At 55.9% G+C, this 22,680-nt stretch overlaps 1 protein-coding gene across 1 annotated transcript in view; it reads left to right on the top strand.

Moving 5' to 3' along the window:
- The window catches only part of CDH22 (cadherin 22), a 70,898-nt gene extending 49,010 nt beyond the window's left edge, over nucleotides 1–21,888 (top strand). The window contains exons 8-11 of the mRNA XM_037044198.1: nucleotides 10,657–10,778; nucleotides 10,876–10,993; nucleotides 17,761–18,012; nucleotides 20,661–21,888. Of these exons, the coding sequence (XP_036900093.1) occupies nucleotides 10,657–10,778; nucleotides 10,876–10,993; nucleotides 17,761–18,012; nucleotides 20,661–21,214 (1,046 nt within the window). The 3' untranslated portion in view covers nucleotides 21,215–21,888. The remainder of the gene's footprint in view (nucleotides 1–10,656; nucleotides 10,779–10,875; nucleotides 10,994–17,760; nucleotides 18,013–20,660) is intronic.
- Nucleotides 21,889–22,680: the final 792 nt, after the last annotated feature.

Below are 22,680 nucleotides of genomic sequence, written 5' to 3'. Positions count from 1 at the left end.
CCCCAGATCAAAAGAGCAGGGCCAGTCTTGAGGCTGGGTTTCTTCCCTCAGCATTTATTGAGCACCCACTGCATACCGAAACCTGTTTTGTTTTGTTGTTGAAGTTATGAAACACTTTGGTTTACTTATGCCTGCTTCCATTGCCACGCCCTGTTTTAGAGGCTGGGGATACAGCCCTGAGCAGGACAGAAAAGGTTCTGTCTTCCTGGGGGAAAGCTAGCCCCTCAACAAACAGAGAGAAAGGGAATGCTTCACGTAAGGGGCAAGAAGAAGGCAGGGGAAGAGGGTGGAGAGGAAGAGGGTGTTTCTCTTAGAAGAAGGCCTCTCTGAGAAGGAGACATTCCAACAGACACCTCAGTAAACTGAGGAAGTCACACCCGCGTCTGAGGGAAGAGTGTCCAGGCAGAGGGAACAGCCAGTGCAAAGGCTCAGAGGCCACGGTTCCCCAGGCCTGTTGGAGGAGCCGCGGGAGGCCAGTGTGTAGAGAGGGGCAGCACAGTCAGCCATGTAGGGTCTTGGGCCTTTACTCCAAATGAGGTGGAAGTCGCCTGCTAGGGTGGGGGTTGAGCGGAGGAGGGAGGATGCCTGACAGTATACTGGGCAGGGGCTCAGCCAATAGCCCAAGGATGGTGCTGGGGGGATGGGGCGTGGCCTGGCTCAGCGCAGCAGCCAGGGTGGAGGGAGAAGTGGGCTTTGAGGGGCAGGTGAGGAGAGAGAGAGCCGGCAGGTCCTGCTGACCGGATGACGTCGTGCAGAGGGGTCCAGGAGGACTCCAAGTGCCTGGCCTGAGTTTCTGGAAGAGTGACGAGCGTGTGTGTGCACACGTGTGTGCCACACATTTTGGTGCAGCTGGGGAGAAATGTGAACTGGGAGAGTAAGAGGGCGAGGCCTGAGACATGGGGTGCAGATAAGTAAGGCTGTAGAGGGACAAGCAGAGAGCACAGGGACCCCCGGAGCGCCAGGGCAGGGAAGAGGGCAGCTCCAGCCTCCTGGGGAACCGCCACGGCAGGGCAGCCGAACCTGCTCTCCAAGCTCGCACACCCTGGCCACCCTCAAGCTCACAGAGTCCGCAGAGCATCCAGTAGGAACACTCTGTCTCTGAGCCTCAGGCGGGCGATTTTCAAACTCCCTTCTGCCCACCTAGGCCCCCGAGCCTCTCCTGCCCCTGGGAGCCATCCTGCCGGCCGGCCTTCCTTCTCCTCCACAGCCCCACCCCACCTCGCCCTTCCACTTTGCGGGCCCCACCAGCCCATCCCGGGGCTGGGGCCGAGGAAGTCCCTAAGCTGAAGTTCCTTGTCTCTTTCAACTTCAGTTTAAAAGAAAATACAAAGCGGCCTCAAACCTCAGTGCCTGCTGCTCCCAAGCCTTTGAATCCACTCTGCCACCGCATGAAAGGGAGATAACAAAGGTGGCTGGAGAGGAAGTGGCTGGACCAGGGAAGAGCTCTCCCTGTCCTTGCCTCCCTGAACCCGCTCCCGGGGCAGGCGGGGAGGGATGGCTCCTCTCCCTCCCCACAGATACGTGATCCCCTCTAGCAGCCTGTTGCGTGGCCTCACGTCCTCCGCCAGCATCCTTTCTCAGGTTCAGCATTGCACTTCTGCCCAGTGGGTCTCTTTCAGGAAGCGGCTGGAGCAGCATACAAAGTCTGCAATGCCACCGTTTCACAGGGTAAAGAACACGGGGGCCTCTCCCCGACAAACACTGTACAGTGTTTACTTAATACGTCGTCTGGGCTAGTCGCTTTCTAGCACATACTTTTACGAAATCATATTCAGTAGCAGACCAGCACCCATTTTACTGTTGGGAAAAGTCAAGACTCAGAGAGTTAGGGGACCTGCCCGAGGATGTGCACTGGCAGAGCTGGGGTTTGGGTCTGCCCTGCTTGGGGGCGTCCTTTTCCTGGTACTCGCCGCTCTGAGCCCCACCCCTGCCCCACCCACCCAACAAGTGGCCTTGGGGAAGAGGAAGGCCACTCACTGGGCTAGAGACGCCCCCTGCCTCTGAGCTGCATCCACGGACCCCAACCAGCTCTCGCTGGGATGTTAATCAATGAGAAAATAAATGGCTCCCACTTCTCGGTGCTGGCGAGAGGATTCTGCGTGTAATAGGAACGTGCCTGGGAAGAACTTAGCCTAGAACTTAGTAAGTGCTCAGTTCCTGGTGTCTGTTGGTCTTGACCCTGCACTTAACTTCAGCGCCAACTCCGTGCCAGGCACTTTATGGTAATGTGCTCACCGAATCTCCCCACCGAAGATGTGCCCACTCTTGTTGTCCCCACCGAGTGGGTGAGGAAGCTGAGACTCAGAGAGGCGAAGTCAGTTGTCCAAGTGTCCATCCCCAGCCTGTCCGACTCCAGAGCCCCGCTGCCCCCTGATGCCCCTCCACTCCTAATTCCTCGGAGCCGGGCACCGAGCCGTGTCACGAAGAATGCGCACGTTCCGGCTCCCCACCCACTCCGAGAGACGAGGACAACATCATTACCCATATCTGTGCTACAGATGAGGAAACAGAGATTCAAGGGGGAACAGCGGGGGCCCCGGGGTCACAGAGCAAGTCCATGCAGGGCCAGGGCTCCACCCTCCACCTCCCACCTCCCCGCAGTCAGCCTGAGCCTCAAGTGCAAAGCCGGTGGGTCCACCCTCCTGCACCCTCGGCTGAAGCATCCCGTTGACTCCTGCAGAGCAGGGGATACCCAGGGGGTCACCACAGCCCTGCCTGCTCTTGCTCCAGGTGTAGCAAACACACAGTGACAAGAACCAGAGGGAAGATATTTATACGCAGTGGCGAGGCCGTGCGGGTCCCGAGGAGACTGCCGTGCTTAGGCAGGGCACTGCCTGTCACCGCAGATTGCCTCATGGCTCCCACACCACTTAGTATGCCGTCCCCCCGCTCCGTCCAGCCGGTCCAGACGCTCCTTCCCTGACATTATCTTTAACGTTTTGTAATCATGAAATATTAATGACCGATATTGAATTTAAAGTACAATTTGTGTCTGAAGCCTGCGGCAGAAAGGGCAGTTGTAAGGGACAGTCTTCAGGGAGACCGGGGGTGGGGGGACCGCGCTGGGGTTGGGGGTGCCAGGGGCTGCCTCCGCTCCCTCCTCCAGGGTGGGCAGGCTGGTCTGGGGGGGTGGTATCCATGCCCCAAAAGGCCAAGCCTGAACCGGATTAGCCAAAAGCTTCCCCACCTGAGTCACCCCAGGCTGAGCCACCTCTTCCCACACCCTGATTTTCCCTTCATTCCACGGAGCGTATTTTATAACTTCGGTATGTATTTGTGGGGATATTCAGTAAGTCTCTCTTCCCCGGGAAACTACATCTTCCGTGAGGGCATTCACACCGGGCCAGGCACACAGGAGGCACGTGTATTTACCGAGTGAACGGTTTCACGTGCTCGCCCACCAGACAGGACGGAGGGCACACGGTGGACAGGCTGCGGTTCCAGCTGCCTGGTTCCGGCTCTCTGAGTCGGGGCAAGTCTGGCCCCTCATGTTGCCTTTGCTTAATCATCTATAGAGTGGTGCCGCCCCGGATGGCAGTAAGAATAATAAGTATTGCTGATGGCAGTTTCTATTTATTTGGAGCTTCCAGTACGCCAGACATCACGTTAAATGCTTTCCATCCTGCCGAGCACCTTGTATGAAACATCTCCCGTCGTGTGCATTAGAAATCACGCACATAAGGTGCCAGCGCTGTTCCTGACGCACAGTAGGGACAATGCGTGGGCAGCGAGTCTGAAGGGAGAGGGGACAGTGGAGATGATACCCTCCAGCCTCCCCACCCCCACCCCGTTTCATAGCTGGGAGACTGAGCCCAGGGAAGGGAAGCAACTTGCCCAAATCCACTAATGAGGTGGTTTCCTGATTCCTAGTCTGCTGTTCCTTAGGAAGGACCGGGGAAAGGGTGAGGGCTTGCAGTGGGTTTGAGGGGTACAAAGTACTTTTTCTGCCAGGGACAACCCCCCACCCATGCCTACCTTCAGCCAGTGTTTTCTGAGGGTCCCTGTCCCTGTACCCAGCCTGGGCTGGGCACTGAGGTCTGGTGGTGACAGGGCCCCTGGCCTTGGGAGCCCACAGGCGGGCAGGGGATGGACAAGCCAACAGTGAGTGGAAGGAAGGGGGGCAGCGGGCCCCTGGGAGGAGCAGCCAGAGGGGGAGAAGCAGGAAAGCTCTCCCAGAGCAGGGGCCACCTGCGCTGGGTCTCTGAAGCAGAAGAAGCCATTCTGAGCAGAAAGGGGGTTTGGAGACTCCCAACAGAAAGGTCCCTGGGTGCAAAGGCCTGGAGGCCTGGGCCGTCCACTGCCCATTCTGAGGACGGACAGACGGGGCGTGGCCAGAGGCTGGGGCTGGAGGACGGCTGGGGCAGGCAAGAAGGGAAGCATGCAGAAGCTCGCTGGCTGTCCGGTGAGCAGCTGGCCGTGTCCTGGAGACCAGTGCAGGTCTATGAGCGGAAGAGTGACATAGGCAGATGTGCGGTCCTCACCATTCACTCCTGTCCGTGGAGGTGAACCTAGAGCCCGAGAACATATGGGAGGCTGCCAGGGAGACCCACGCTTAGACGGGTGTTGGGTGGGCCGGGCCGGGCCAAGGCAAGTGAAAGAAGCGCAAGGGAGGCTGAGTGTGGGAGACGGGTTTGTCACAGCGCTGCATGGAAGGGCCACTCTGGGAGGCAGTGAGCTCCCCGTCACCAGAGGTGTGTAAATCAGGCCTGGGCTCCTCTTGGACTGGGTAACTTCCGGGGTCCTCTGCCACATCACCGGCCTAGCAGATGGCAAGAGGAACAGAGCTTATGTGATACCCATAGACTCTCCCTGGGACAGCCAGAACATGAGGAACAGCTCAGCCCTAGGGTGGACAACCTTCCCCCACACCCCAGATTCCAGGGCCCCACTTCACCCAGACATCCTCCCCCATCCTTTCGAGGACAAAACTGCCCCCACAACAAGGTCAAAGCCTCCGATCTCCTTGGGGAAACCAAACATAATTAAAGTCCCCAAGAGACAGAGAAGGGCACCTGAACCTCTTGCTTCCACTGGACGTGAGTGGGGACAGGACAGGGAGTGCAAGGAGTCCACTCGTGACACCCCCTCCCCTGGAGCACCCCCACCTGCTCACCCAGCCCCCCCCCTCGGCGTCCTGCCTGCTTGTCTTGGTCGGCTGGTAATTGGGATGATAAATCTTCCTGCCCAGCTGGCCAGCTCTAATCAGAGCCTGGTGTTCCCAGGCAGTTTAATTCCTTTGGGAGAAGGAGGGGGGAGGGAGATGATGGAGAAGAGGGTCGGGGCTCCCTCCTACCCCCACCCCAGCAAGTGAGCTAGAAGGAGGTACCTTGGAGCCGCCCCCTCCCTCCCTCTCCCCACTTCCCCACCCCCACCCTCGCAGCCTCACATCTCTCTTTCTCTCTTGGCTTCTCTTTCTCTGACAGCCAAGGAGAACTTTCAAATCCAACTCCATTTGCTTCACTGGTGAGCAAACCTGTGTCCAGAGAGAGGGGCAGGAGCAGGGTCACACAGGCAGACTGCATCCTCGACAGAGGGGACCCCAAAGGGGACACAACCCCTCAGAGTTAATCCATCCAAGATCTTGGTCCCTCTCCCTGTCACCTCCCCAGCATCCCAGTGTGGTCAGGGACTAGGACATCTGTCCTTTCCATCTTTATGAACCCCCTACTGTGTGCCAGGCCCGTGGGGGCTGGCAATACAGCAGTAAACAAAATAGGCAAAAGTTCTGCTGACCTTCTGGCCGGGGAGGTGGGTGATGAGCAAGTACAGCAGGGAAGAGTGTCTAGTGTGGGGGCGAGGGGCACATTTAAATTCGGTCATCGGGACAGGTCTCTCTGAGAAGACATCTGAGCAATGAACTGAAGGAGAAAAAGGGGCGAACTAGGAGCAGAGCTACAGAGAGAGAAGGTTGAAGGCCAGGGAGGTGGTGACCGGAAGATCCCACTGGGGCCTCGTGGGCATGTAAGACTGGACTTACACTCTGCCCAGGACAGGGGCAGTCAAGGAGAGCTTCCAGGAGGAGGCAGGGACACATGTGTGGGTCCTGGAAGGCAAGTGGGGCTCTTACGGCTGAAGGTGGTAAACGCCCCCTTTGGAGCCAGGCCCAGGTTCAGATCCTGACTCCGTGGATTGTTCCTTATGAGACTTTGAGCAAGTTCTTTCCCTCTCTGAGCTGGTCTTCTCGTCAGGAAAACAGCAGAAATGCCAGTCTCTACTGGCACAATTGTTGGCAGGATGCAATGAGAAGCACAGGCCCTAGACCATGGCGGCTGCTCGGTCGCTCTTTGCTTGGGTTCTTCTGGGAAGGAGCACATTCCTGGGAGTGCTCCAGCAAAGTCGCCAGGCCAGGTCCCATCTCTTCTTCCCTCCCCAGAGGCCCCCGGCCCTTCAAGGTCAGTTTGGTTCAGATACTAGGTGAGCAACTGCCAGGGGGGTGGGTTCTTTCTTGGGAAGCATCCAGAACCATTACCTATAACCTCCTCCACCACAGGGCCTTTGCACGTGCTGTTTCCACTCCCTGGGGCACCCTCCCTCCCATTCCCTTCACCTGATTGGTTTAACAGTGGGTGTCACAGCCTAGTTGGATCTCAGCTTCAAGGTCATTTACTCCGGAGAAAACACCCCTGCCCCCCACCAGGGTGGGGCCCCCTGCTCCATGCTCTCACAGCCCCCGGACTTCTCCCTCTCACCTGTTTCATAGTCTGCAGTGACGACTGTCTGACGCTAGACTGAGAGACCATGTGGGTCTTGTTCACTGTTGTGTCCTTGGTACAGAGAAGGTTCTCAATCCATAATTGTCAGTAGAAACCAGAAGTCTCCGCTCCAAATGGCTCAGTCCGATCCTCCATCTGTTATGCATAAGGAACTCTGGGGCCCAAAGTGGAAGAGACCCACCCACACTGCGTAGCCATTCTCTGCCCCAATTCTGGTCTCTTCCTGGGGCACCCACTGAACTGCTCAGCCCCTCAGCCCCCCAGCCCCCCAGGGCATCACCTGCCACCTCCCAGATTAACGGTGAGCCAGCACAGGGAAGAAGCACCAGGCCGAAGCATGTTTAATTTTAATTTAGGAATCGCTAAGGCTACGGGCCTGCTCGGCTCTGGCCTGTCAATCAGCCTTCCTCAAGGCTGCATCAATTAGTTTAAAAATATTGAATGTAATTTTGCCTGACACAACATATTGCAGCTACCGCAAAATATAATTTATTTTAGAAGAAGAAATAATTAAACTAATTTGCATGTCAGTCAGCTGAACTGAGATGCCGATGGGGGTGGGGGCTGGAACCATCACCGGGGATCTGGCCCCTGGAGAGAGCACCTGCTGCTGGGCACTGAGTGAAGTCATCGTGGGCCTGGGTCCCAGCAGTAGCGGCTGCAGGATGAACAAATACGCAGGCAGCCAGACCGAGCACTAGACTTGGAGTTAGGAAACCTAGAACACAGCTTGGCTCCGCCGTTGACTTGCCTGGAGCTCTGGCCACAGTCCTGCGCCTCTCTGGGCCTCAGTGTTCTCATCTGTGTGATGGGTTTAACGAGACCTCCTTCACGGGTTGTTTGATGGACGAAACGAGGTCACAGATCAGCAAGTTTGTTATAAATTGGGAAGTCCTTCACAGAGCTGAAGATTACTTAATGGATGGATTTCTTGTTTCATACCAGGAACTTTTAAGGTGGTAAAAGTGTGGATTATGATGAACAGGCCTTACAAATGATGCTACCCTTGATCAGGATGGGTGTGGCGGAAGTTGGTCAGAGGTGAGACATCGGGTTGGACTCCCCCACCTGCCGCTCGCCCAGGGCATTGATTCCTGGAGCTGTGGGGGGGAAATCAGTGACCAGGCCTTGGGCACCGTGAGTTTCCAAGGCTTCCCAGAGGACTGCAATATGCAGCGAGGCTGGGGACCGCTGCCACATCAAGGCCACTGGATCCTGACTTGGGCTGGCCCACAAGCTCGGAGGGGTCCGGGCCAGCCCCCGGTTCAGGGGTCCCTGGGATAAGCTTTGCAGGTGGCGGCTGTGGCAGTGTAGAGGCTCACCTCTTTGGGCTTCCTCAGCTGCCCCCACTCTAAGATCTGAGACCCTTACTCACTGCAGGGGCTCAGGGCTTTCCCAACAGGTGACCTGAGGCATGTCCAAGAAGGCAGAACCACAAGATGGTAATTGAGTGGGATGAAGGGTGTGTTAACTCCCCGTATTGTGTAAACATTTCACAATGTATACGTGGATCAAATCGTCACACATTGGGTTCACCTTAAACTCAGACCGTGTTCTCTGACAAACGTTTCCCAGTAAAGCGAGAATTATGTTTTTAGAAGAAGAGGTAGGAGATGCCCAGCAGAACCCAAAGAAATGGTGCTAAGGATGGGGATCTCTCCAGCTGCGGTCCCAGCCCCGCAGCAGGGTGGCTGCCCGCTGAGGGAGGAACTTGTCCTGCGGTCTCCTTGCTGCCTGCCCACAGCACTCGCCTCTTCGTCTGGTCCCTGCATCGCCCCACTGCAGGGGGTTCCCCAGGAAGGGCATTTGGGCCCTGGCTGCCCCCGACCCTCCCTCTGCCTCAGCGAGGAGAGAGGTGCCTGTCTCTGGCAGCGGGCCTCGCCCTCCCCACCACCAGGAAGCACCCACTGTCTGTCTCTCTGTCTGTCTGTCTGTCGGTTGGTTGTTCTTCCAGCACCACGCTCTTAAAAATAACAGCTCACCCAGCATTCCCAGCCACGACTCCCATCTCCGCCCCCCCGCCCCCAGCCCCGGGAAAGCCCCTCTAATCGCTGAGGCGGCAGATCTGGGTGAGCTGGGAAGATAAGGTGCCCCTGGCTAAGGGGAGCTCCAGAGAGGGGTCGGGTCTGCGTTAATTGAAGACTCCCCCCCACCCGCTGCTCCTTTCCTGGATGCCCCAGGAGGCAGCTGCATCTGCCTCCCAGTCTCGGCTCCTGTCCATCAATTGACAAGCAGCTGATGCCTTATGTTCAGAGGAGGAGGCAGCCGACCAGTCCCACTCCCCCTGCCCCAAACCTCACGGACTCCTGGCTGCCTGGAAGCTCCCAGGTCACCCCCAGAATAGCTGCCTGCCAGCCAGGCCAGAGACGCAGCCAGAGAACCACTGCTGAGGAGGGGGCAGTCTCTCTCGGAGGGTCTGGGGGTACAGCTAGAAAGGGCCTGCCGTCTAGGAGTTGCTCAGAGAGGAGAGGCTGAGGTAAGGTGTCCCAACATCCTCGTCACTTGATGTCACTGCTGAACAGCTTCTTGGAGAGTGTTTATTTATTCAGCAAATCCTTCTGTAGCACTTGCTGTGTGTCGTATACACCGTTTCAAGGGCTTTCCGGGTACTATCTCAGTCTGGCGTCTTCACCTGTCCATCACTGCTGCGCCCTTCGCTGGTGAGAAAACGGAGGCAGAGAGAAGACAAGGGACTTGGCGTGGGTCACGCAGCTGAGAGCGAGGGGCTGGGACCAGAGCCACTTGGTTGCAGGGTTGTAGATCTCAGTCACTACGCTCCGTCCATTTTCCAGGTGAGGAAGCTGACGTCAGAGAGGGAAAGGGCTTCCCCAAGATCAGACACTGGGTCAGAGACAGAGCCCCGCCTGGGATTCCATCCAAATCCTTCCTGGCTTCATTCGTTTGTGCAACAAGTGAATTCGAACCTTTGCTTGTGCCATGTCCCACAATACTGAGGACCGGGGAGTAATGTTGTACAGCAGGGGCCTTGACCCCAAACACATCCAGCCGGAGGAGCGGGGACTTCGTGGTTTGGCTGAGGGACCCAGGCCAGGACCCAGCGGACTTGTCCCGCCCTCTCAGGATCACGTCTTGAGAGAGCAGAAATTTGGGAGTCCAGTTGCCAGCTGACCCAGTCTTTCACCTTTTCCGTGTTTTCATTTCTCTTCTGCAATATGGGGATATAAATTGTACCCGATCCTCCCAGGATGCCCGAAAGGATGGGCGTGACCGCCCCAGGTGCGTGCTCAGCACTCTGTGGTGATGGGTGGAGCTGGCCACAGCGATGCTGCTGTTGGCTGGGGGAGTGGGGGCGGCGACATGACACGGCGGGCGACAGTGGTGGGGTGAGGGCGTGATCGTGCCGGTCGTCAAGTCTGTGCGGATGGTAACAATGATGAAGGCGGTGGTGGTGGCCGTGACTATGATGGTGACAATCGCATAGCGAAGGGAACGGGTACAGTGACGGCGTTGTGGGTGGTCCTAGCAAGAAGGGCAATGATGGCAACAGACAGTTATGGCGGCAGAGGGGGCAATGCTAATGCTGGTGGTGGTGGTAGTGGTTTCCTGGGGAAACAGTGACAATGGCAGTGGTAATGGTGGAGATGGTGATGGTGTTGGTGATGGCGACGGTGGTACTGGTGATTGTGGTGGTGACGATGCCAGTGGTGCCCGTGCTGATGGCGGGGGTGGTGATGGCGACGGTGACGGTCATGGTCATGGCTATGGCGATCATCTAACACTGGGATGGTGATAGCAGTGGGCGGAGTGGCAGTGGTGGTGACGGTGACCCATGTGTGCCAGCTGTCCTCAGTCCTGGTCAGCTGAACAAACCCGCACATGTCTCAGCGTGACCACGCTGCCTGATCTCGTCCAGCAGCAGGCGAGCAGTTCTCTGGGTCTCACATTTGATGCCTCTCAGCCTCCTCCTGTGATCTTGTCGCAGACAATCACGCCCAGCTGTCCCGGGCGTCCCTAAGGATCCGAATCCTGGATGTGAACGACAATCCCCCAGAGCTGGCCACACCCTATGAGGCAGCTGTGTGCGAGGACGCCAAGCCAGGCCAGGTATCACCCAGGGGCTGGGGACCGGTTGAGCTGCCAGGACTGGCCAGGGGCTCCTCTCAGGCCTCACATCCGCCCCTGCCCCCTCCTTACCCTTCAGCTCATCCAGACCATCAGTGTGGTGGACAGAGACGAGCCCCAGGGTGGGCACCGCTTCTATTTCCGCCTGGTGCCTGAAGCTCCCAGCAACCCTCATTTCTCTCTGCTCGACATTCAAGGTGAGTTACCTCTGGGCCCCCAAATCCTAGGGTGCATGGAGTGGGGAGCCAGCCTAACTGCCTTCCTCTTCCCGCAACATTGCTGGAGAGACCGAGACACCCCGAGAGCTAGTGTTGGGTCTGAAATCTCTCAGAGAGTCCAGGCCAAGCTGGAACAGTTACCCAGCTTGGAGAACTCTGAAGAACGGCACAGGGGGCATTGTGGGGCACCTCACTGGGTAGGGAAGGGTAGAAGGATACGGAGGGGCAGTCCCTGAGGATTGGGTGGGCCGGGTGCCAGGGCAGAAAGAACCCCCTGATCTAAGCGAGGGTTGAAATAAGCCATTTGCACACCCTCCACCCTTCAGTTGAAAAGATGCTTTATCTCAGTTGCTCTTTGCATCCTCAGGGCCACCCTGGGGTGTGGTTTTCTACCCCACCCCCAATTTTCCAGGTGATGAAATAACAGGATAAAGGACCCACCCAGCAGCCTTTAGGAAGTCAGTGGTGAGGCTGGGATTCACACCCATGCCTGTTTCAGGTCCAGGGTACTTCTGACCTTGAAAGGATGCAGCCCCACCCATCCTAAGCTGATCTCATTGTGGCCCAGCAAGCTCCGAAAGAACTTGAACCTTTGAGGAATAGCCTGGGGGCATGGGGTGGTCAGTGGACTAGGGGTGAGGGACCTGGGTCCCCGTCCAGGCTCAGTGGGTGCCTGTAATACAACACTGGGAAGGTTAGCACATCTCCAAGCCTCAGTGTTCACCATCTGTAAAATGGAGCTCAAAACACCTGCCACCTAGGTCGCTAGGGGGCCCCAGGATATCCCCAGGATATCTTTTGGGGAGTATTTCAATATTTTAACAACCAGGATAGCCTGGGGGGGCTACCCAGCTAACTGTATTGTTTCCTCACTTCAGCAGTTGTGCCAGGCACTGTTCTAGGCCCTGAAAATACAGCAGCAAACAAGATAAAATCCCTCCCCTCTGAAGTTTACATTCTAGTGAGGAGAAAGGAATCCGATAAATAATATGTTGGGGACCGTGAGTGGCCATGGGGGTGGGAGGAATAATGTGACAACCACAGGGCCTGGGCTTTGTTTTAATCAGTGCTAGACCCCAGGTGCCTCCAGCAATGCCTGGCCCATAGTAGGTGTTCAATAAAATATATTAACAAAACAAGGGACAGTAAAGCTGGGTAAGAGTAGAAGCTGATGTAAATACAATGGCCTGAGAAGGCCCCCTGAGGGATCAGTAGTGGGTAGGGATTTGAAGGAAATGAGGAAGCAAGCCATGCAGGTGGCTGGACAGAGAATGANCTTCTGACCTTGAAAGGATGCGGCCCCACCCATCCTAGCTGATCTCATTGTGACATGTGTCCCAGCAAGCTCCAAAAGAGCTTGAAGTTTGAACCTTTGAGGAATAGCCTGGGGGCATGGGGTGGTCAATGGACTGGGGGTGAGGGACCTGGGTCCCTGTCCAGGCTCAGTGGGTGCCTGTAATACAACGCTGGGAAGGTTAGCACATCTCCAAGCCTCAGTGTTCACTATCTGTAAAATGGGGCTGAAAACACCTGCCACCTAGGTCGCTAGGGGGCCCCAGGGAGATGGGGGCTACCCAGCTAGCTGTCTTGTTTCCTCACTTCAGCAGTTGTGTCAGGCACTGTTCTAGGCCCTGAAAATACAGCAGCAAACAAGATAAAATCCCTCCCCTCTGAAGTTTACATTCTAGTGAGGAGAAAGGAATCCGATAAATAATATGTTGGGGACTGTGAGTGGCCATGGGGGTGGGAGGAATAATGTGACAACCACAGGGCCTGGGCTTTGTTTTAATCAGTGCTAGACCCCAGGTGCCTCCAGCAATGCCTGGCCCATAGTAGGTGTTCAATAAAATATATTAACAAAACAAGGGACAGTAAAGCTGGGTAAGAGTAGAAGCTGATGTAAATACAATGGCCTGAGAAGGCCCCCTGAGGGATCAGTAGTGGGTAGGGATTTGAAGGAAATGAGGAAGCAAGCCATGCAGGTGGCTGGACAGAGAATGATGCAGGTGGACGAAACAGCAAGTGCCAATTCCCAAGGTGGGCGCATGCCACCTGCATGGTTAGAGAGTGACAGGACCAGGAGATGTCCTGACCCTGTATAGGTCTGGGATCACCCCAACACCTTTACACCCCTTCCCTCCAAAGGGAGAGAGACCTCAGTGGCCTAAGCCAGACCCATCTGTAGTTCCAGTCGTATTAAAAATGTTTAGCACCCAGTGCACCTCACAAAGGACACTGACCTTAAATAACCCAGAGCAGGACCCTAGAGCCCCTGCCGGGCCAGGCTTTCACCTCTTAGGGGCCTGACTATGTCACTAAAGGTAGGGGTGCCTGGGGGAAAGGCTGAGGCAGCAGGGAAGGACTTGGGAAGGGCTCAGAGTTGTGGCTCTTCAAATCTTTTGGGGAGTATTTCAATATTTTAACAACCAGGATAGCCTGGCCATCTCATTATTCCACTGTACAGTGGTATCTGGAGCTGACCTCCAGAGACAAAAATAGCCCTGGCTTGACCTTTCCAAATGCATGAATCGTTTCCACCCAAGGGGCCTGAGCTTCAGCCCCAGATGCCTCTCTTCGCCCAGAGGCCACCAGAGCCTCCATCTGGTGGGCCCACAGAGTATGAGCCCTGGGAGCAAGGGTGGCAGCAGCCACGAAAGGTCTCCTCCCCCTGTCCCCAAGCCCCACCCAAGGTGTGCCAAGCCCTTCCTCCTCACCATGTAGCCCCCATCTGCGGAGACAAACGGCTAGCCCAACCCATCTGTTTCTTTACACAAATGTGTAGCCAGTTTAGAAATGTGATTTATAAATATTGCTTTTGCAGCCAGGGATTGACACTGATGTGTGCCGGGCCAGATGGAAGTGTGCGGCGCTGGGCGCAGATCCCGCCCAGAAGGTGGCAGAAGGGTCTGGGCTGGCCAATGGCCGTGCCCCACTGACACTGAACACTGCCCGGGAGGGCAGCCCAGGGGACGGGTTCAGGGGTGACGCCCAGGGATTCCCTCTTGCAGGGCGAAGGAGTGGAGGGGACCAACGCTCTCCAAACATATGGCTGCCTGGCCAAAGACGGAACCCTGGGAACAAACGTTCCTCTCCTCTGTGCTTGCTTGGAAATTTGAGGCTGAGCCTGATCTAGACACTCATTTTTTCAAGTCTAATTCTCTGTCCCTCCTCTACCACTATTATTTCACACCTAAAACACACAGTAGCTTCCCAGCCAGGCTTCTGCACCCACTCTGGTATTTTGCACGAGAAGCTCCCTTTGTCTGGAACATACGCGCAGCAAGGGCAGGGACTGTGTCTGTCTCATTCATCACTGTGTCCTCAGGGGCTGGAATAGTCCTGACACGTAGAGGGTGCTCAGTTAGCACCCGCTGACCGGTGAAGAAATGCCATGTCACTAGGCCACTTCTTTGCTTAAAACCCACCGATCCGTGGCCTCCCATTGCTTTTAAGTAAATGCTCCAAGTCCTTACCGTGCCCTCTAATACTTTCCCTGATGGGCCCCTGACGCCCCCTCCAGCGTCATCTTGACTCACTTTGGCCATCGCCCGCATCCCTCCAGCCACAAAGAAGTGCTTTTGGCTCCCTGAGTGTAATGTGTCCAACCTCAGAGCCTGTGCGTGGGCTCTTTCCTCTCCTTTAACTCTTTATTCGGAGCTCAGCAATAATATTGCTGCTTCCAGGATCTTCCAAGAAGATCCCCTGACCTCCCAGACCGGGTAGTGTCCTCTGTTAGGTGCTCTTCCTATACTTTCCCTCTTTAGCCCCCACCATGGCTTGAAATTACAAGCTAAAGTTGGGGGCTATTTGTTAATGCTCGTCTCTCATATTAGAATATAAACTCAGATCCAGCATTATTGGTTTGGCTCTCATTGTTTTCCCCCCAGTGACTAACACAGTGCCTAGCACATATGAGGGGGGACCCCAGAAAAACAGAATTATCTCCTGGAGGGTAGGCCCCCTAGTACTACAGGCTTCCCCCTGCTAGGTGAGTGTTCTAAGAACAGTATACCAGCTGGCATTGTTGTGAGAGGCTGCGTTCTGCTTCAGTGAATTTTTTTTCCGAAGATTCAACACATTTGCCCATGTCTTGGTGGGTGATTTATAAGTGCATCTACCTACACCACGCTGAGTGTTCAGCAGTTTTTGACCAAAAACAGCATGACCTCCATGCCCCACCCTCCCTATTCACCCAACCTCAGCCCGAGCAATGTTCTTTTGTTTCTTTGGATGAAAAAGTCCTCAAAGGGAATTGTTTTTGCCCTCCTGGAAGAGGTGAAACAAAACCGGCAGAAGCGCTAAAAGGCATCAAAACCAATGAGTTCAAAACCGTTTTGAGCGGTGGAAAAAGTCTTGATAGATGTTTTGCATCAAATGGAGAGTACTTTGAAGGTGACTGAAGTTTAAACAATGTAAGAATAAATACATAATCTTTTATAAATAAATCCTGGGGTTCGGGGGTCCCTCCCTTGTAGTAGCTACTCAATAAAGATGTATTGGGTGATGATGGATGGATGGATGTAGGTGGGTGGCTAGAGGATGGATGGGTGGATGGGTAGATGGATAGATGAATGGATGATTTGGGGTGGATGGAAAAGGTAGCTATGCCAACAATTCACTGAACAAATTCACGTAAGTCACCAACTTCCACATATATAAAGCAGGGATAACGTCACAACTCTTGGTTGTGAGGCTGAAGCATGACTGTATGTTTAAGGGATCCACACAGTCCTTGGTGCATAGAAAGCATGCGGTACATGCAAAGGAGTCCCATGCCATTCCTTCTTTTCCCTGTCTCGCTCTTGAGCCTTCTTTCTTCCCCAGGGGAAGGCGGATGTTTTCACAGCTGGGGTTGACTCAGCCTTTGCCGGGAGGGCTGGAGTTCAAGCCAGAGCTCGAGGAGCCAACCAAGGACCACATGAGTTGCCCCCAAAGGTGTGGTTCATTCAAGCATCGTTCCTCAGGTCTGGCTCCTTGTCAGGGAAGAGACAGGCTCACGCTAACGCAACGCAGTGTGACAAGAGCTGGGACAGAAGTGTGCGTGACACCCGCATAGAGCAGGGAGAAGGGAGCCATAAATCCTCCCTTCTCGGGGAAATGGAGAAAGGAGGCCACAGAAAGGAGGTGACATTTAGCTAGAGCGTGACAGATGAGGAATTTGCCCAGGCAAGGAAGTGGAAAAGGTGTTCTTGATAGCAGGAACTCCGTGAGTTAAGGACAGAGCAGCCTAGCTGGAGAGCGGGCGGGTGTGCGGTGCAGCGCCGGGACATCGGCGCGGGGCGTGCAAAAAAGAACAAGCGGCACTTACTGTGAATTTTTATGTGCTGGGAGAACTATTCTGAGGGTTATGCATGAATTTTACCATTTAATCCTCACACCTACGTGATTCTATTTTCCTCAGTTACAGATTAGGAAACTGATGTCCAGAGAAGCTGAGTTTCCCAAGCTAGTAAATTGTCGACTTGGCATTATTTTTAATGTTTTTATGGGAATTTGCAAATGGGTGTCAAAGTGGATAGAATGACATTATGAACCCTCGTGCATTTCTCACGTGAGCTTCCACCCGTGACCGATGGTGTTTTCACTGGGCCTCTCATCCACTTCCTAGATGTGCTCAGGGTCACAGACAGCTCTCCCAGGGCTCTTTTGCTTGCAGTGTGCCCTTTTGGGGGAAGGCCAGGACTAGGGCCCTGAACTGGGGGCTGCAGAGAAGAGGCTGGATTAACTGGCACCACAAAGCTGAGAAAGGGTCCCCGGCTGCCCAGTTCAGAGGTCAGCGAGACCAGCTGCAAGACCTCAAGGGCAGGGAGAAGGGCTCCGGAAGGCAGGGCCCCATCTTGTGCAGTTGGCTATGAAGGGTGGGCACAGGGGCTGGCTGGGCCCTGAGTACTTCTCTGCTACCATGTTGGTAGCCATCAAAACAATCGGGGCTCAGGGATGGCCCGACCCATACAAGAGAGGCACAGAGGAGGCAGCAAGGCCAGGGCAAGTGGGCACCACTTGCCGCATAAGCCCTTGTTCCAAGATCAGACACCCAGCCCCCGAGTCTTACCTGGCATCCTAACCACAGGCTACAGCCGGACGATGAGTGTGGGTGTTAGTTCACCACGCTTTCTGGCCACATGTGTTTTTAAAAAGGAAAGAGGTGGGTGAGGAAACCTGGGCGTGATGGGGTCCCCTCGTCAGGGCCCAGGGGCCATGCCCCAGCCCTCCAGGCTTAGTCTTTCAGACTCCTGGTGAAAAGCTTCTTCGGCCAAAGGCAGGTGCTGGGCCAGCGTCCCCAGTCTTCTCTGATGACCCAGGACTTATGGAGGCTCAGCAGGCCTCGATCTAAGGGCCACCGGTCCCCGGGGTCGGATGCACTAGGCAGCTGGGGTGGAATCTGCAACGAAAAGAGGTTGTCGAAACAAATAGAAAAAGAAAAAGACATAGCCAGGGACAGGACCTTGGCCCAGCTGGGGATGGAACCACAGAAGAGCTTGAATAAGAAAATAGAATCTTGAGACAGCAGGGAATATCCTGGGACAGCCACGGACAGAATTGTGGGCTGCGTGGCTAGAATCAGGCAGCCGTTGGCAGAAGCCGGAGACAGCAGCTGAGTTTTGGGAGATCCGGGAACAGGTCAGCTGGGAGGCTGTGGTTTGGGGCACAGGGATGCAAATCCCAAGGTGGACACAGGAGGTGGCTGGGACAGGGGAAGGGGGCCCCGGACCCAAATCACACGCCCCTCCCTTTCTCTGGAGCAGACAACACAGCGGCGGTGCACACACAGCACCTGGGCTTCAACCGGCAGGAGCAGGACGTGTTCTTCCTGCCCATCCTGGTGGTGGACAGCGGGCCGCCCACGCTGAGCAGCACGGGCACCCTGACCATCCGCATCTGCGGCTGCGACAGCTCCGGGGCCATCCAGTCCTGCAACACCACGGCCTTTGTCATGGCCGCCTCCCTCAGCCCTGGCGCCCTCATCGCCCTCTTGGTCTGTGTCCTCATTCTGGTTGGTGAGTCCACTGAGAGCCAGCCCCTCCTTGATTGGCCCCCATCCCAAGGCCCTAGATTTCCTTCCCTCGCAGTCTGCACGGGGCCTCAGTGTCCCTCCCCGTACAAGGAAGGGCTGGCCTGAATGATCTCCCAGCCCTAACGTGCAGGTCCCATGCAGAGTCTCCTAAGTAACCCCAGACAATGCCAACCCCCACCAACTCCAGACAATGCCAACCCCCACTTGAGACGAAGTCATGCTGCCCCACCCCTTGCAGAGCCCGGACTCCCTAATTTTTTAAAACTAGGCATATTTTTAAAAATTCTCCCATGCCTATCGTCCTGTCTCATCCTCCACATTGGACTTGTAAAGGGCTCTTGTCAACCTCACAACCTCAGCCAGGTGTGCCGTCCCCATTCTTCAGATGGGGAAGCTGAGGCTCGGAGAGGCCAAGCGGCTTGCAGAAGGACCCGAAATCCGGTCCTCACACCCTGGGTTCCCTGCTCTACCTTGCCTGCTGAGTCTACACAGGGGGCAGATCCTCGAAGCAGCTGGGGCAAAATCTTAAGAATGTGGGGTCCACCAGCAGCCAATTAACCCCCCAACGTGTTCCCAGTGAAGAAGTCAGGTTCCAGGAGCAAAACTGAATTCAAGTGGCCGTAATGCCACCCCTCACCCTGGTGGCACACGGGCTTTATCTTGGTCTCGACTACTAGACTTCACCGAACAGCCAGAACTAGAGGGACTCAGAGGAGGGCCATGTCCCAGTACTGGCTTCACTCGGTTCCCTGGGAGATGTTAGCACCCCCGCCCTCATTGCCTGTCACTGCCCAGCCCCCCAGGGACCTGCAGAGGCCCTGGGCAGACTCCTCCCTGCTGGGAGGCCCTGCCCCTCCTTTCTCCCTCCCAGCCCGAGGCTCAGAAACCCTTTTTCCAGAGGGTGCACTTTACAGCGGTTTCATTTTCCGAGGCAGTGCAAACAAATTTCTGCCTAATTGCCCACAAACGAAGAAAGTGCACATCAGTGCGCGAAAGGTGATGGGCGGAATCGCTGATCAGGCCTGGCACATCTGTCGCCTACCGCCTGCGCTCCCTACCATCTGCTCTCACGGGCATCCCCTCCGCAGCGCCCTACCTCCAGCTCCCAAAGCCATTCATCCATCTCCCCCACTTCTCTCCTGACACCTTTCCTCCCTCTGGACCTAACCCTGGCCCCCACCCCTTCCCTGTCGTGAGCCACCTTGTTAGGCTGAGAGCCAGCACCCTGCCCCGTGGTCCCAGCAGCTGGCTCTGGCCACTGGCCCTGCCGGAAGGATCCAGGGCCTGGCACAGCACCCAGCTGGCATAGTACCCAACACATCTGCCCATTCATCCGCCCACCTATCCACTTATTTCTCCCCTTCATTCATCAGTTCCTTATTTATCTATCCAGTGAGTCCCCCCTTTTCACTAAGCTGTTCTAGGCCCTAGACTCATCAGTGGACGAAAGAGACTAAAAGTCCTGAGTACTTGGCAAGTCGGGGTTGCCGTAGCTGAGATGGAGCAGACTCGGGGGTGGTAAGGGGGAAAGATTATTAGCTCCAATTTGGACATGATGAACATGAGACCCTCTTGGTCAACCCAGAGGACTTGTTGAATAGGAAAGTGCATGAACAATCTAGATTTCAGGGGAGACGTCCAGGCTGAAGGATGCTATAGGGGAGCTGTCAGCCTCTACATGGAGCTCAAAGCTATGAGAATGAAGGAGAGCACCAGGCGAGGAATAGTGGATGAAGGTTCAAGGACTGAGACCTGGGACGTCTGATGTTAAGGACTGGAAAGAAGAGGAGAAGCCTGCGTAGGTGAACCAGTGATCGGGGAGGTGGGAGGAGGCAGAGAATGTGGCGTGCTGGAAGGCAAGGGAAGAGCGCCAAGAAGGGATGATTCATTCATTCACTCATCCTTGCGCTCTCCCAGGCTTCCGTCCGACTCTCCATTCAGCATGCTTCCCATGCTTACCGCACACCAGGCGCCAAGCTGGGGACCACTCCCCAGGTCCTTGAGGGTAGTGGAGAGTGTGTGCTACGGGGCGGAGGGGACCAGCATGTTCACACAGCAGGGTCTGAGGTGTGATGGACCAGTGGCCCTCCAACCTGTGGGATGGGACCTGAGAATTCACATTTCTGACAAGTTCCCAGGAGATGCTTCATGCAGCTGGTCCAGCGACAGGGGTTTGAGAGCCAGGCTGGTAGACAGAGGAACCCCTCCCCAAGGGCGCTGGGAGGGGATGGCGCTGATCCTGGCCTGGAGCTCTTCCAGAAGAACTCCTGCTGGGGTGGCCAGAGGAGGGGAGGGTGGCGAGAATGTCAGGGTCATATCTCACTCCTCCAGCCCTCAGCTGCTCCCTTCAAGCTCCCAGTACCTACAGGGCTCAGGGGTCTACCTCTTTATCAGGGTAAGGATGAAGACCTCAGAGACTGGGTTCAGCCCTCACCACCCATGAAATCTCTGAACACTGCCCTTTGCGCCCCCACTGACGGTGATGATCTGGCCCCAATTTGCACACCTTCCAAGGTGGAGAGCTCACTACCTCCAGATAGCCATTTTAGGCTGGGTGGGCTCCACTGCTCCTGGAGTTGGGGGGACAGGGTATGCTTGGCCCTCACTTGCGCCATTATCTCCCCCTCGCAGTGCTGGTGCTGCTGATCCTCACCCTCAGGCGTCACCACAAGAGCCACCTGAGCTCCGACGAGGATGAGGACATGCGGGACAATGTCATCAAATACAACGACGAAGGTGGTGGCGAGCAGGACACCGAGGCCTATGACATGTCAGCCTTGCGGAGCCTCTACGACTTTGGCGAGCTCAAGGGGGGTGAAGGGGGCGGCGGCGGAGGCCCCGGCGGGGGTGTGGGCAGCCCCACGCCGTCCCGCCTGCCCTCCGAACGCCACCCGCTCCCCCAGGGCCCATCGAGCCCCGAGCCTGACTTCTCTGTGTTCAGGGACTTCATCAGCCGCAAGGTGGCGTTGGCGGACAGGGACCTGTCGGTGCCGCCCTATGACGCCTTCCAGACCTACGCCTTCGAGGGCGCGGACTCGCCGGCTGCCTCGCTCAGCTCGCTGCACAGCGGTTCCTCGTGCTCCGAGCAGGATTTCGCTTATCTCAGCAGCTGGGGCCCGCGCTTCCGGCCCCTGGCCGCGCTCTACGCCGGCCACCGCGCAGACGACGAGGCGCAGGCCTCCTAGCCCCACGCTCTGCCGGCGGGAAGGCCGCTCGCCCCATTCAAGACCCTACTGGGCCCAAGGACGAAGAAGCTCCCCTGCTCATCCTCTTCCCCAACCCTCCTACCTTCCCAGGGCAACCCGAAGGGAGGGGGAGTTGCTGGGGAGAACTCCCCAAAGCTCCCCAAGGCGGGGGTGCAGCTTTCCACCCAGAGGTGCAGGAATGATGACCAACGTCATTAAAACAGCAGCGAGACCAGGTACTGCGTGGATCGGGGGTTAGAAAGGGAAATTTGGTGTCGTTGCTGGGTGGAGAAGGGGAAAACCCTGCGGGGGGGCGCTGCGATGTCCCACCCCAGAGTTTCCTCAGCAGAGTTAAAAGGGGAGAAGCGCTGTTCATTTACTAAGCGCCTACTGTGTGCTGGGATACAGTAGAGAGACAATCTTAGTCCTCACAGAAACCATGGGGTGGGGCCCATCTGTTATCTCCAGATAACAGATGGAGAAAGCCACCCACAGAGGTGGCTGTGACCTGTCCAAGGACACCCGGTCAGTGACCTCACTTCTGTGGACCTCAGTTTCCTCAGCTGTCAAATGAAGGTAATAACAGAAACTACCTGGAAGAGTTGTGAGGATAAAAAGGGTTCACAGTTCAAGGGGTTAAGACAGTGCCTGGCACATAGTAGGTGTTCAATAAATGTTAGCCTTTGATACTATTACTTCCTTTGTCATTATTGGAAGGCTTGTGTGTGCCCCCCAGGTCTAAACTCTGCCTTGACCCCTTGCCCCCACCCTTTCCCCAACGTTTCCAAGGGACAAAGAAATGGCCTCAACTGCCAGCCCTGCTCCTGCCCTGACCGAGGACTAGGGACGTTCCCAGGGACCGCGGAGCCTTCTGGAGTCTCCGGCAACACTGGGATAAGACACGTGGCAGGAGCGCCGAGAGAGACAAGCTGGATACCCCAGGACTTGGGTCAGGTGGGAGGGTTGGCAGAAAATGGGGAGACGTGAAGCCACTGAGCGCCGTGAGGACCCCATCTGTCTGGTCCTGGAACCCATCAGCCTCCCCACTCAGGGACCCCAAGTTAAGAGCCCCAGGAGCTTAATCATTTCTAAGCCTCCAACCCTAAAACCATTTGATTATAAGCTATAGGTTATTTGTCTCCCCACCCCACGCCCGAATGATTCATTCTTTCCACATTGATGTGCAGTGAATCCCAGCTCCTGCTAGCTGGGGATCCTCCATCAAGGCCCTCGGCTACTGCAGCCTCAGTTTCTCCATCTGTAGGATGAGGCTGATGACAGTCCTCCCATAAGGAATTGTGGGGAGGCTCAAAGGAGACCATGAATGTTAAGCTCTAATCTCAGTGCCTTCTTGACACCTTGAAAGTGATCACTAAGTACTCATGAGCCTTATTTTTCAACCTTCCAGGCAACATCCATTCATTCCCTCCACATTTGCTTGGGTGCACTGTGACAGATCCAGAGAC

Source organism: Sturnira hondurensis, unplaced genomic scaffold, assembly GCF_014824575.4.
Source record: "Sturnira hondurensis isolate 20B ecotype Veracruz unplaced genomic scaffold, ASM1482457v3 Scaffold0004136, whole genome shotgun sequence".
Taxonomy (NCBI): domain Eukaryota; kingdom Metazoa; phylum Chordata; class Mammalia; order Chiroptera; family Phyllostomidae; genus Sturnira; species Sturnira hondurensis.
The sequence above is the reverse complement of the archived record's forward strand: the minus strand, read 5'-3'. Positions and strand labels throughout refer to the sequence as shown.